The sequence below is a fragment of the Chiloscyllium plagiosum genome, chromosome 17 (assembly GCF_004010195.1).
Source record: "Chiloscyllium plagiosum isolate BGI_BamShark_2017 chromosome 17, ASM401019v2, whole genome shotgun sequence".
NCBI classification, from domain to species: Eukaryota; Metazoa; Chordata; class Chondrichthyes; order Orectolobiformes; family Hemiscylliidae; genus Chiloscyllium; species Chiloscyllium plagiosum.
In genome coordinates this window covers 59,410,724-59,425,323 of record NC_057726.1, presented here as the reverse complement: position 1 = coordinate 59,425,323, position 14,600 = coordinate 59,410,724, and the positions used below count along the sequence as shown (strand labels likewise).

General features: G+C 41.2%; 1 protein-coding gene across 1 annotated transcript in view; it reads left to right on the top strand.

The window, feature by feature from the left end:
- pdpr (pyruvate dehydrogenase phosphatase regulatory subunit) overlaps positions 1 to 14,600 on the top strand; it is a 51,419-nt gene that overhangs the window by 29,302 nt on the left and 7,517 nt on the right. The window contains exons 13-14 of the mRNA XM_043707236.1: positions 10,221 to 10,369; positions 12,313 to 12,425. Of these exons, the coding sequence (XP_043563171.1) occupies positions 10,221 to 10,369; positions 12,313 to 12,425 (262 nt within the window). The remainder of the gene's footprint in view (positions 1 to 10,220; positions 10,370 to 12,312; positions 12,426 to 14,600) is intronic.

Sequence of the window (14,600 nt, the reverse complement as noted above, 5' to 3'; positions counted from 1 at the left end):
CAGGTGGTTAGGGTTTGGTGACGGAGGAGGCCCAGGACCTGCACGTCCTTGGCGGAGTGGGAGAGGGAGTTAAAGTGTTCAGCAGTGGGGTTGGTTGGTGCGAGTATTCCAGAGATGTTCTCTGAATCGATCCGTAAGTTGGCATCCTGCCTCCCTAATGTAGAGGAAACCACAATGGGTGCAACGGATACAGTAGATGGAAGTACAGGTAAACTTCTGGGAGTGGGAATTCAAATATGACATTGTGAACAGCTAGACGTTTCAAACTGTAGATCTTTACCACATCTGCACTACAGAGATCATTGAGTTGACAGCATATGGTTTAAATTACCAAAGCTGTTATAGAGACTGTAGGGCGAAAAGAGCACATAAATATAGGCAAGAATAGGTTCGCTGGCCCCTTGAGCCTGTTTGGCCATACAGGAAGATCTTAGTTAATCTGATTGTGACTTTCGATTTTACTCCTCATTCCCCATAACTTTTGCAGATCAAAAATCTGTCTAACTCAACCTGAAGTATATTCAGTAGCAGCCTCCAGTGATCTCTGATTAGCGGCCATCTGTGAAACTAAATTTTCTTTTTCTTCATTTCAAATGGGAGACCGGTTTTGTTTTGAAACTCTGCCCCAGTTCTAGCTTCCTCACAAGAAGAGAAGTATTCTCACAGCTCTACCCTGTCAGGCCCCATCAGAACCTTGTGCCTCAATAAGATCACCTTTCATGCTTCTGAATGCCAGTTAACGCAGTTTAAACCTGCTCAGTGTTTCCTTGGAAGACAGCACTCTTCATCCCAAAAATTAATCTCTCAAACTTTCTCTGAGCTGCTGCCAGTGCAGGTTGAAGATGATTGTCGGGGGTGTTTGGGAGTTTCTGAGACATTAGAAACTTGGTGGCTATCAATCACTAAGACAATGGCAAGTTCTAAGGGTTACACCCATATGAATTAATTCACTATAGTGGGCTACACTACAGTGCATGACACTAAATGTTATGAAACTTAAATAAATTGAAGGATTTAGGAGGTGAGGTAAGTCCACATAGTCTCAGTGATTTAGGACTCACCTTTAAAATTTCTGAAGATGAAGAAATATGTTTTGCAAACAAACACACAGTTAGCAAGTGAGAGAAGTGAGTGAGGAAATTATAGAGGTTCTGATGAGTGTTTCGATTCTACTTGAATATGGAGGCTGTGCCAGAGGACTGGAGGCTTGCAAAACCTTTATTTTAAAAATAGGAGGGGGATAAACCTGGAAAGTGCAGGCAGATGCAGTATTCTTGCATTGGTGATAACTAAACCTTTAGAGTCAATAACAAAATTAATTCTTCTTTGGAAAAGTATTGTCTAAAAAAATTAAAGTCAGCATGGGCTTGTATATGACTAATTTGCTTGAGCTATTTGAAAGAACAGAATTAATGAATGTAATGTGGTAGGTGTTTTGTATATTGACTTTCTAAAGATATGATTAATAAAGCACCACCTGATAGATTTGTTACTAAAATACATGGGATTAAAGGGATATTGACAGCGTGGATACAACGTTCACTAAGGAGAAGAAATCAGCGGGTAGCAAGAGTTTATGTAATAATCCCAGGGCCTGGTATTAGGACGACAGCTCTTTTTACACCTGGAGCAAACTTCAGAGATCACATGAACCTCATACAGAGCAAACATTGAGAAGAATCAGGGTATTTGGAGCTTAAAAGGCTATTCTGCCCATCAAATCTTTACCAGGATCCCAAGGATGAATCCAGTGAGTTACCTTGCCCCAGTTCCCATTGCCCTGATAGTTTAGTTCTTCAAATGCCTATTCAGTGTCTTCTTGAAAGCATTGTTTCCACTTCTACCTCTCCACGTAGTATCAGTGTTCAGTAAGTTGGAGAGACAGGTGAAAGAGGTCCACAGCAGAAATGTAAATTAATGATTTTCTTAGGATTGAATAAAGAGCAACTGCTTACAATGGCAAAAGGATCGATAGCCAGAAAGTAACTTGGAAGAAACTGGCATGCACAGCCTGGAGGACTGTTGTCCACTGAGTCAATGGCAACATTTGAGTTGATGGCAAAAGTATGTAAATCGAAATATTAATGGAGATATTGTGCTGGCAACTAATTAATATTGTACTTTGCTCTTTTCCCAAAGAGCCTGCAGTGACTCAGTGTCCTCTTTCTATTCTGTCTACTGTTTTTGCATTTTACTGTTTTTTTTTAAATTGCCATTCTTGTTTCTTCCTTGTCACTCTGCCAAGGTTCCCACCTCCCTGCCATTCTGTTTAAGTTCACCCCAAACCCACCAGCAAAGCAAATACCATCATTCCTGGTCCTGCCCAGGTATAACCTGTCCATTTTATACTGGTCTCAGCTCCCAGAACTGGTCGTAATGTCCCGGGAATCTGAAACCTGCCCCCGTTCCAAATTTCCAGCCGTGTGTTCAACTGATGAATCTAAAATTTCACCTTTGATTAGCAAGTAGCATTGACAGTAATCCGAAATCACTATCTGTGAGGTCCTACTTTTCAACTTACTTGCTAATTCCCTCTTTTTGCCTTTTGGGACCTGCACTGTCAGCCTAGTCCTCATAGGCTGCCTGGTGGTTACTCCCTTTCTCCCTGTGGATTCTTAGCTTGTTGTGGACCACCTGTCTGACCATGCTATCTCTGATGCTGTCACTTTCACAAATGCTCCACAGTGACCCAGCCACTGCTCCAGCTCCGAAACCCAGGTTTCCTGGAACTGCGGGTTGGACATGCTTTTTGGTAACATGTTGCTGTGGGCATCATAATGTGCCCAGTCTCCCACATAGAGCAGGAGGCGCAAACAGTTTTGAGCTCTGATGTCATAGCTTAGCACTTTGAATTAAACTTTTAAAAGGGCTCTTAAAATCAAATAATATTGATTACTTTCTTCCCTTGACCTTGTCAAACACTTAAGTCCTTAAAGAAAACTATAAAGCACAAAGCAGACTTGACAAACTATGAGCAATAGTAATTGTACAAATACTCACTTTCTGTACTCCCCCAATCAGCAGCTTCCATTTTTTCTGGGTCACTTTTGAATCTTGATGTCCCCTCAGGAGCTCTACCTCTGGATTGAGTGAGGTAATGTAGAGCTGCTACCTTAGATGTTTTCCTGCTGCTCTGCTCAGGTCCTCCTTACCTGATTTGTTCACTCTCTGACCTCCAGTGCTCTGTACAATAAGAATTTGTGAAGGACACTCTTTCCCCTTGTGTCTCTAAGACCTTAGTTTGATGATAATGAGCAAAGTCCTCACTGATGAGCGAAAAGGAGGGATTGATTGCCCCCTCCCTATTCCACCGAATTCCTTGTTTTGCCAAATTACCTCAAAAGCTTTCACTGTTCCAACATATAAAGTACATAATTGTTTTTTGCTTTATTGCTCTTGGTTGTTTCACATTAAGCCAAGATTTTCAGAAATGCAACCATAGCATTAAGTGAAACATTGCTTTCTACAGGAATCAGTGTTAAAACTGGAGGTTCTTATCAGAAAAAGACAAATGTCAAAACATAATACAGTCGGTTCTGATATAATGCGATAGTTCTGTTCTTGTGCAATCTCACATTATAAGAAAATCATGCAATAACCGCGCCATTTAAACTAATGGGGCCGGAATCAAGCGATAGCCAGTACAAATAAGGAAAGTTCACATTCTATAAGTAATGGACTCAATTCTTCTATCACATTAAAACCAATTCGAGTTGCAGAAACCCATGTTACAGCAGAATAGTCGTTACCTTTCTAAGTTCAAATATTTTGCAACAGTGACTGAGATGAGAGGAGTGTCCTATCTTTCTCCAGTTCCACTACTCCATGGGTCACTTAGGTCCCAGTCATTATCATTTTAATTTCAAAATCAATCCATTTTTTAAATAAATAAAATATATGATAAATCAAAGGCTTTTCAACAAAGGTGTGAAATTTGTTAATACACAATTTATAACAAGAAGATTGTGACAACTGCCCAAGGCCCAAGGGGAATCACTCATTAATCTCCTCATGGAGTTTGTGGAGTATGTGTTCCCTTGGTTACAGACAATGGCTTGTCCAGCTGGAACTCATCGCCTAACCCCATTATGGCCCTCTTGTGGTACGGTGGTAGCTGAGAGACCAGGGTTCAAGCCTCACCTGCTCCAAAGATGTGTAGTAATATTGATTAGAAAAACAGGATAAAACAGACCCACCTGTCTTCTGCAGTTATGTTTGTGCCAAGGTGTTCTTAGAGAGGGAGCATGCTGTGTCAATCATTGCTCTTGATGTCTTTAGAAAGAGTGGGTGCTGTGGGAGGATTCAGTACTTTATTTCTCCCTGCAACTCCATTTTGATTTTGCCCTTTCCCTCTTTCCCTACCCACCCTCACTTTTGATGGTTTGCAATACCCACGATGGGCTTTGCATGTAAATATTTAATTGGCTGCGTTGCTGATTACTGTGGTGGTGGTTAGTAATTTACAAAACAAAAAATCATTGTGATTTTGGTGATGGGTAGTTTGCTCAATTCTGTGTGATAACACTTCTGAGTATCTTAAAGGAGACCCATCCCTCTTCCATGGTTATTGTTCGTGCCTGGGTGACCTTGGAGAGGGAGCATACAGTGTCCATCAGTGCTACCGATGCCTTTCAAGAGTGGTGGGCGACACAGGGTTTACAGTGCTTTATTTCCTTCTCCAACTCTGTTTTGACTGAGTCCCTTCCCACTCTCCCTACCCACCCCCTCACTTCTGATGATTTGCATTGGCCATTATGGACTTTGCTTGTAAGTATTTGACTGGTCAAACGGGTGATCGCTGATGGTGGTTAAAAGGAACAAAAATGAAAAAAAATGTCACTGTGATTTTGGCGGTAGGAAAGCTGCTCAGTTGTATATGGAGTAGGAAAAATAAAAAAAACAAACAGGCCCTTGTGATGCAGTGGCAGACGCTAACACTGGGCTACAAGATCCAGGTTCAAGACCCACCTACCCCAGAAGTGCATAACATTTCTGAAGAGGTTGATTTTAAAAATATATATGTGAAGCAGACCCACAGGAAAGGTGGTGGTATATTGGCAATGTTACTGAACTAGTAATCCAAACAAACTAGTAATCTAAACTAGACTTCAGGCTGAAGTTCTGAAGGGTTCTTTTAGTAAAGTGATAGTGTCCCAATCGCTGAGCCAGAAGATTTCGGTTCAAAGCCCCATCTGCTCCATCGGTGTGTCATAATATATCTGAACAGATTAATTTTAAAAAAAAAATTAAAGCAGAACCAGTGACGACAAAAAAAGCAGACCGGTGGCCTCTTGTAGTGCAGTGGTAGTGTCCCTATCGCTGAGCCAGGAGACCCAGGTTTCTGTCCCACTTGCTCCAGAGGTGTGTAATAACATCTCTGAGCATTTGATCAGAAAATATCTATAAAGCAGACCTAGTGGGGAAGGCAATGGCCTAGTGGTATTGTTGCTGGACTATTAATCCAGAAACTGAGTCAATGTTTTAGAGCTGTGTAAGAACATCTGTGAAAAGATTGATGTATTTTTAAAAATGTAATAAAACAGACCCAGTTATAGTGATTTAGTGAGTGGGAGAAAAGAAAGTTCAGTTGTGTATCATAGTACTTATAGAAAAAGAAAATAAAGCAGACCCAAGAAGAATCTGTCGAACTGTTCGTTCTGAGTTGGGACTAGCCTGTACATGTTATGAGTATTAGAACACCCACAGTGTGGAAACAGGCCCTTCGGCCCAACAAGTCCACATCGACCCGGTGAAGAGTAGCCCACCCAGACCCATTCCCCTATCTATATTAACCCCTGATTAATGCACCTAACCTGCACATCCCTGAACACTATGAGCAGTTTAACATGGCCAGCTCACCTAGCCTGCATATCTTTTTTGGATTGTGGGAGAAAACCAGAGCAGCCTGAGGAAATCCATGCAGACACTGGGAGAATGTGCAAACTCCACACAGCCCGAGGTTGGAATCGCACCCAGGTCCCTGGCACTGAGAGGCAACAGTGCTAACCACTGAGCCACCGTCCTGCTCTGTTTCAGTGTTCACCAATAAGTACTGTTTATTTTCAGTCAAGCTTCCAGAGTTATTACAAAAATACAAAAAACATTTCCCTCTAAATAATCAAAATACCAGTGTATACATGGTAAAGGGGAAAAATTGATGGTAGTCTGCAGAAGTTCACTCTGAGGGGAAAACAAAAGCACTTCTGTTCAATAATTCTTAGTTCTTGAAGGCCGAATGGACAAGGTGTGAAATGATCAAATTATTGCTGTTCTGGCATGTGTAGAGTGTCACCAGACATTGGCACATGTCTCTGGGATCTTGGCAAACACGGCTTCCAAGGAAACTGTATCAAGGAATGTTTCACAATCTGTTCAAGAAAATAGTCATGTTCCTCCTGGTTTCACGACATTGGATTTTATAAAAATAGAAGAGCCAGTGAGACTGGGCACCCTGTCCTTTATCAGCTTCTGGTCCTAACTGAAAATGTAAAAATATCTCCTACATGTCCACAAAACAGACCAGCTATAAAACCCAGTCATAAAAACAGTCAGGTGTTTTCCATTAAGTGAACTCAAGCATACAAGATCGGCAATTACCTGGAAGCTTGTGGTTTCCAAGAAATTCCTTGTCAAAAAAAAGGTCCAGTGTGTCCTTCTGTTGACCTTTTCCAAAAAATGAATTTCAGGTATCTGCAAGTGCACGAAAATTGTTATGATGGCTTCATAATTTCTAAAGTGAAAACTTTTAATCAAGAGAAATAATTTTAATATGCAAGTTAACATGTAAGAAAGTAACTTGATGTTTAGACTGCATGTGCCTCTTAGAATCCTTACAGTGTGGAAACAGGCCCTTCAGGCCAACAAGTCCACACTGACCCTCCAAAGAGTGACCCACCCAGACCCATTTCCCAACCTTATTACTCTACAATTACCCCTGACTAATGCACCTGACCAACACATCCCTGAACACTATGGGTAATTTAGCATGGCCAATTCAACTAACCTGCACATCTTTTTTGGATTGTTGGGGGAGTGTGCAAACTCCACACAGACAATCACCAGAGGCTGGAATCGAACCTGGGTCTCTGGTGCTGTGAGGCTAACCACCGAGCCACTGTGCCACCCCCGTTTGCTGGCAGTCCTGCTTGCCCATCCACCATATCCCTAAGCCTCAAGATTGCTGCAGAATCCTGAGTTGTAGTTTCACCCTACTCCTCAACGTTCTGGATTGTAGCTTCTTTCCCATGCCCACACCTCCTGAGTAGTGGCCTCTTACTATTTCCTAACTTCCAAATTGGTCCTCTTCCTCCTCCCTTACTCACCTCTCACCGCTTCCTTCTCTTCCACTTGCATTCTTTGCTCTAGAACCAGATTAAACCTGAAACTAGGTTTATATCCACTATTTTTGAAGAGAGAGCCCTCATGGTTCAGAAGTGTATAGCTAGGGCTTTTACAGTCTGTGTTTTATTTAAATGCTCCCAAGTGCATGCTGTGAGAGAGGGCTTGGGAGAAGAGTAATGAGGCTGGAGTAGCTTTGAAAGATGCACAGAATTGTGGATTGCAAATACCCCAGCACCTCAAAACCATTTGGACCTCAGACACTGGAGCTGCAGTTTCAGATTTAATCTGGAATTTTAACTGGAAATCAAATCCAGGAGTGGAAAGTGATATGAGAGAGTGAGAGAGAGAGTCCAAAAAGGAGAAGTGGCTGCACCTTGGAGCATGGGCAGGGAGAGTAGCTGCAACTCTTAAGTCGGGGAACGGCGAAGGTGCCTATCGCATAATCCAGGAATCCACATTAAAATTGATCTCATGGCACTCAACAAGATGACAAGCCCCATTATTAATTAACCAGCTTTAAAGCAAAACGTGTTAACTTTAAATAAAGAACTAGCTGTGCACTCATGGCTTGTTCTGTTCTTTCACTCTGTTGAGGGTCTTAACTGTTAATGATGTCTTTGTGAGGTATTCAGAAAAAGTGTCATATTGGGTTTGAAACATTTACTGTTTCTTATTCCACAGATATTGTCTTTTTACAGTACTTTCTGTTTTCATTTCTTTCTCGTAACCATTTTTACTTTTTGCCATGATGTGGAGATGTTGGTGTTGGACTGGGATAGACAAAGTCAGAAGTCAAATGACACCAGATAAGAGTTCAACAGGTTTATTTAAAATCACAAACTTTCGGAATGCTGCTCTGAAAGCTTGTGGATTTTAAATAAACCTGTTATACTCTAACCTGGTGTAGTGTGACTCATGACCTTACTTTTTATAAAATTGAGTTGCCTCTTCAAGCCACCTGCTCACTCCACTAAACTGTCAAATCTCTGCCCTGTTCCACCAGGCTGAAAAACATCTTTTTATGCCTGGGGCTATCTTCATTCATTTCTTAATACGGTCCTGCCCAGTATGTTAGCCATTTGAGAATTCAGATATGACTAATTGCATTTATGATAAATAAATTGATGCTATTCAGTAGGGCACGTGTATATTTATCATCAACTTTTTGTATGTCTATGGAAAAATAGTAAGTTGAAAAGTAAAGTGTATGTCTTTTAAAAATGAGTGTTTATTTCGTGGTGTATAGAATGGTTTTTTGGTGTTTAATAAGTTATTGAACATGAATGTTAATCTGTGTGTGTGAATGTCCTTAACTATGTTTCACAAGTATTAGAATACATGGTGAAAACAATATTTTTGCAGCTATATCTGTGGCCAATCAGTTTTTTTTGGATAAGACTGTGTTAATCCATGCAGTTTACATTCCCTTTAATACCTGTGCCTAAATTCCTTTGAACAAGGAATCAGATCAAATACCTTCTGAAAATCCACCAGCACACCATTTGTCATATCCACTATATCTCTACACTCTGGCCTTTTCTTGGAGAGTTCATTTAACTTATTTGAACATAAGCTATCCTTCAAAAATCCTTTTCAGATGCCCCAGCTTAGCTTCTCTGTGTTCACTCATTTCAGAAATTTGCTGACACAGAGAAATCTAACTGCTGTTTGATTTCCTGACTCATCCACTTCCCTCTCCTTTGATGTCCATTTCGGTAAGTGGATTTGCCTGAGGACCATGGAGTGGAATTGATATTTTTCATTGTCAACCTTAATTTAGAACATTAAATCCAGACTAAGTTTGAGGGATAAAACTTACTCAAAACAAAAACAATTGAAGTCTTTGAGTATCTTTTCATGCCATTCTGTTCACTTGTAGATTTCTTTGTGTCACACCTTTTTCTTTTTGGGACAGGAGCAACCTCTTCAGACTATGACGTACAACTGATCAAGTGTAGATCCAAGTTATGTGACTAAGGAGGCCTATCTCTGTGGATTCTTATTACATCCCAGAAGTGTGAGAATGCTCATTATATGCAGTGCGTTGCTTTGAAGCAACTGATGTGGGTAAAGATGGTAGTCACTTTATGAATAGGAACTTCCCACCGCATATGCTCGTGGTCACTTCTTTACCCTTTTGTGATACTGATGTGACTGTAGTTAACCTGTTTCTATTGCTGGTGCTGAGAGATTGATGTTGGCCAGAACTTTTGTTGCCTTTGTGTGGCTTCATAGTTGTGCAGAGGCCTTGAACCTAACTGTACAGGGACAAACAAACCATACACAAGAAGCTGATTCTTTAAGTGAATTGCAGCAATCAGAAAGGGATCTTGCATCAGTGCAACAAGCTGTACTTTCAGGAGGCTGTGGTTAGCACTGCTGGCTCACAGTGCCGAGGACCAGAGTTTGATTCCAGCCTTAGGCAACTGTTGTTGGGGTTTGCACATTCTCTCCATGTCTGCAAGCATTTCTTCCGGTGGTACAGTTTCTTCCCATTGTTCAATGATGTGCAGGTTAGGTGGATTTGCCCTGAGTGTCCAAGGTTTTGCTGGCTAGTTGGATTAGCCTTGGGCAATGCAGGGTTACAGGGTTAGGGTCGGGAGTAAGTCTGGGTGCAGTCCTGTACGGAGGGTTGGTGTGACTTAATGGACCAAATGGCCTCCTTCCACACTGTAAGGATTCTGTGATTAGAAGGTACATGTGAAAGATTGGTTGCACAGGTCTGATAATTTCAAAACATCAGTAACCATTAACAAGTTTGGCAGTTTTCAGTTAGGTGCTAAATGGAAAACTTGGGAGTTTATCAGATGCACATCTGTTTAAAAGTGAGTCTTTTTCTCCAGTGTGTACCTGTGTGTTGATCAGACTTTCTGCTTAAGTCCTCAGGTGGCCAGGCTCTTGAGATACTGCAGCACCTCTGCTCTAATGACTTGGATGTTCCTGTGGGACATATTGTACACACAGGAATGCTGAATGACCGAGGTGGCTATCAGAATGACTGCAGCGTTGTGCGCCTCAACAAACGCAGGTACCATTCACTTCTTTGTCTGGAGTGCAGCAAAGCTCCTCACATGGCAGTATATACATTGTAAAATAAGACCTGGCATTAGAATATCATTACAGCTTCCTTTATATACAATAGCTGCAACAATGTTTACTGAAAGAATTTTAGCAGAAAGTGAGACTGTTTCTGCTCCAAATCTTCTGTTGTTAAATCTCTCAAAAAAACAATTCTTGCCTTGCTTGAGCTCTATATTTGCCATGCTGACAAAACCCATCATTAACTCTCTTGATCTTACTGATTATAAATGATCAGATTTTAAAAATCTAACATCTAGTACTTGATGAGCAAAAGTTTCTTCCATTTAAATACTGTGCAGATACCTTTGTTTGTTTCTGCCATCGGTTCTGATCCCTCACCATTAATTCCTTCCCTTTTCCTAGCAACAGTCTAAAGCTGAATGACCTTGTTCCACAATTGCTGCTCTGCTTTAGTCTCACTCAACTGCTGAAATCCTCATCCGTGCTTCTTGACTACTTTAAGACATTTCTTGCTATCTTCTCTTTTGTCTTTCATAAACTTGGAGTCACACAGACTTCTCCTGACCCATCCTTATTCTCACTAAGTGCCAGTCACCCTTACACCGACTCATTGATAGCTTTTAGCTCCTATTTGAGTGATACATTGGTTTTAAAATGCTCTGTCCGTGTCATCAACTCTAACGCCACAATCGTTTGATGTCTGCACTTTGCCAATTCTATAGTCTTTAGAATTCCTTATTTTGAATTGCTGCTCATCGGTAGCTGAAGCCACCTGTTCTCTGGAATTCACTCCCGAAATATTAGGTGTGTCAAAATCTGTCTATTCTCATAAGACTCTCTTTAAACTTGCCTCTTTTGACCCAACTTTTTGACTATCTTTCTGAATATATTATATTTGGGTTGTGAATTGCTTTGATAATGCTCTTGTAAATCACTTTGCAATGTTTTATGTACACACTTTTGCTTGATGTTAGAAGTAAAATGTGACACAGCACTCTGAGGATGGGAAATTCATCCTAGTTTGTTTAATGAGATCCAGTCAATTTTCAGAGATTGGCTGCAGGTTGGAATAGTGGTGTATTTGACTAATGCATGCCCAGGGACTGTTGATATTTTCTCTGATCCCCAAGATCCACTGTGCAATTTTAGCAGAACTTGCTTGCCATGCTGGCATTGCCTGCTAGATGAAGGTGTCAGTGGAGACTCTATTTTGAGCTGGGTGCATCTGTGGCTAGATCTTTCAAACTTACTTTGCTACTTGGTCACACTCCAGTCAATTATGTGGTGATGTTTGACGTTATAGAACCAGACTGGATGTCATTGGGATGCTGAATTAATGTGAAGAGAGTTTAGCTCTCTCTCACCAAAAAAAGATGAAAGTGTATCATTGTATTGTTTAATGTATCATGATGTTTGGCTTTGTTGTCACATATCAAATAAACTTAAATTTTCATTAATTTATTACCCAGTTTTGTTGATCAAAACCAGTTGTACTGTAGCAGTATAATATCAGTACTGTACCAGAGTGTACCATCAAGTGTGTACCAGTTCAAATGTCTTCTGATTTTGCAGAGAATTCCTGTGTAGTGTGTTGCAATAAAAGCAATTTTATCTTCTGGTTTGTGAATGACCTGCACAACTGGTAGCAGTAGGAGAAGGAAGGTTGCTTCAAAGAAAAGTTATAATGACTGACATTTAAATAACAGAGAAAAAATCCCAAATCAGAGGTTCCTTAGAGTTGGAAGTATCGAGGAAATTAAAATCTAATTAACTTTGTCCTGAAGCTTTTCTCCGCACGTTTCGAGTAGTGAGTTGTTGGGAGGTGAGTTGTTGGGTTGGCAATCTTCTCCACAGTAAGATCGAGCCTTTTATGTGCTGTCTCTCATATAAATGGTGATGGGATTAACATGTACTTTTTTCATTTCTCAGCTTCTTTATCATCTCACCCACAGACCAGCAAGTTCATTGTTGGTCCTGGCTCAAACAGCACATGCCTAATGACAGTCAGCTACAGCTGGAGGATGTTACTTGGAAGTACACAGGTATTGCACACTTAGGGTCGCATACTACATCTAATATGGCTGTTCCTATAGGCATAAATTACACCAAACTAATTTAAGGACAGGTATTTCCCTCCTGATTTATAGATGTGGTTTTCAGAATGGACAGCTTCCAGGTTTAAAAATGGCGTGCAAGAAATGTTCTCAGTAACTTCGCAGCACAGTACTGATTTTTTTGGAGTGCCTGACACTGAAGAAGAGATAAACAGAGCAGTTGAGGAGAAAGGAATTCCTCAAACTTGAAGTACGTTTTTTTTCAGTTAGTGACTTGCCTTTTCTCCTGGAGCTTCTTGAAGTTGAAGGGAGTCTAGTAGTTGCATTTGAGGCTGGAGTGAATGATATAGTATTCTTTCTTTAATGAGGCGCAGGAGTCTGTGGCGATTAAAGATCTAGTTGATCCAAGAGTTGACTTAACCAGTTGTTATAGCCAAGTGCTTTAGAAGTCAATTACATAGTCAACTCCAGTCATTAGGAATTAATCCAGATTTTTCAGATTGTGGACTATTTCTTGTTCCACTATAATCCTGTAGTTATAAAATCTAAAGTTCCTGCTTCTCCATATTGACAAAGTAATATAATCAAGCAGCAAAGTTCCAGATTCCACCAAGCATCTTGGGACCTGTTACACGGCATGTTTTGTGATGGCCAGTGATTGACTGTTTTAAGCTTGGTATAGTTGCTGTCATTTGACCCTAAGATATTATAGCAGAATGAGGCCGTTTATCAGTTGAATCTGCTCTGCCATTTAGTCATGGCAGAAATGTTTCTCAACCCCCTTTTCCTGCCTTCTCCCTCTAACCTTTGATCCCTTGACCAGTCAAGAACCTAACTATCTCTGTCTTAAATATACTCAATGACTTGGCCTCCGCAGCTTTCTGCAACAATGACTTCCATAGATCTGCCAACCTCTGGCTGAAGAATTTCCTCCTTATCTCCATTCTAAAGGGTCATCTGTTCACTCTGAGGCTGTGCACTCAGGTCCTAGTCTTTCCTACTAGAGGAATCATCTTCTCCAGATCAACTTTAACTGAAGTTCTGTAAGTTTCAATGAGATCCCTACTCAACTCCATTGAGTATAAACTCACAGTACTCAACTGCTTCTCATATAACAAGTCCTTCATTCCCAGGATCATTCTTGTGTACCCCCAAGAAGAACCCCATTCTACACACACACACGCACACATCTTTGTATTCTAGCCCTCTCAAAATGCATACGAACACTGCAGTTGCCTTCCTCACCGCCAGCCGAACCTGCATAGTAACCTGAAGAGACTCCTGAACGAAGGCTCCTAAGCACCTTTATGCTTCAGATTTCCAAAGTCTGTCCCCAATCCGAATATACACCGTGCCTCTATTCTTCCTTCCTAAGTGCATAACCTCGCACACTGTGTTTCAGCTACGTCTTTGCTGACCCTACAAGCCTGTCCAAGTCCTTCTGTAACCTTTCAGCCTCCTCAACACCACCTGACCCTCCATCTATCTCAGTGTCATCGGCAAACTTAGCAACAATGCCTTCAGTTCTTTTGTCCAGATTGTTAATGTATAATGTCAATTGTTGTGGTCCTTACACTAACCCCTGCAGAGATCCACTAGTTACCAGCTGCCATCCTGAAAAAGACTCCTTTATCTCTATTCTGCTTTCTGCCAGTCAGTCAATCCTCGATCCATGCCATTACCTTGCCATGAACACCATGGGCTCTTACCTTATTTAGCAGCCTCCTGTGCGGCACCTTGTCAAAAGCCTTCTGGAAATCCAAACAGGTACATCTTTATGACTCTATGTCCACAGGCTCTCCTTTGTCCAACTTGCTCGTTACCTCCTGAAAGAATTCTAACGTTGTCAGGCATGACCTTCCTCACTGAAGACGCTGTGCTAACTCTATCCTATTTTGTCGTGCATTTTCCAAGTACTCTGCAATCGCATCCTTAATAATGTACTCTGAAGTCTTACCAACAATTAAGGTCAGGTGATCAGCCTATAATTTCCTGTCTTCTGTCTCCCTCCCTACTTAATCAAGGGTGTTAGCCATTTCCAATCCTCTGGGACCTTCACTGACTCAGTGAGTCCAGAAAGATGGCCACCAATGCCTCTACAATCTCCTCAGCTGTTTCCTCCTGAACCCTGGGGTACAGTCTATCATGTCGAGGTGACCTATC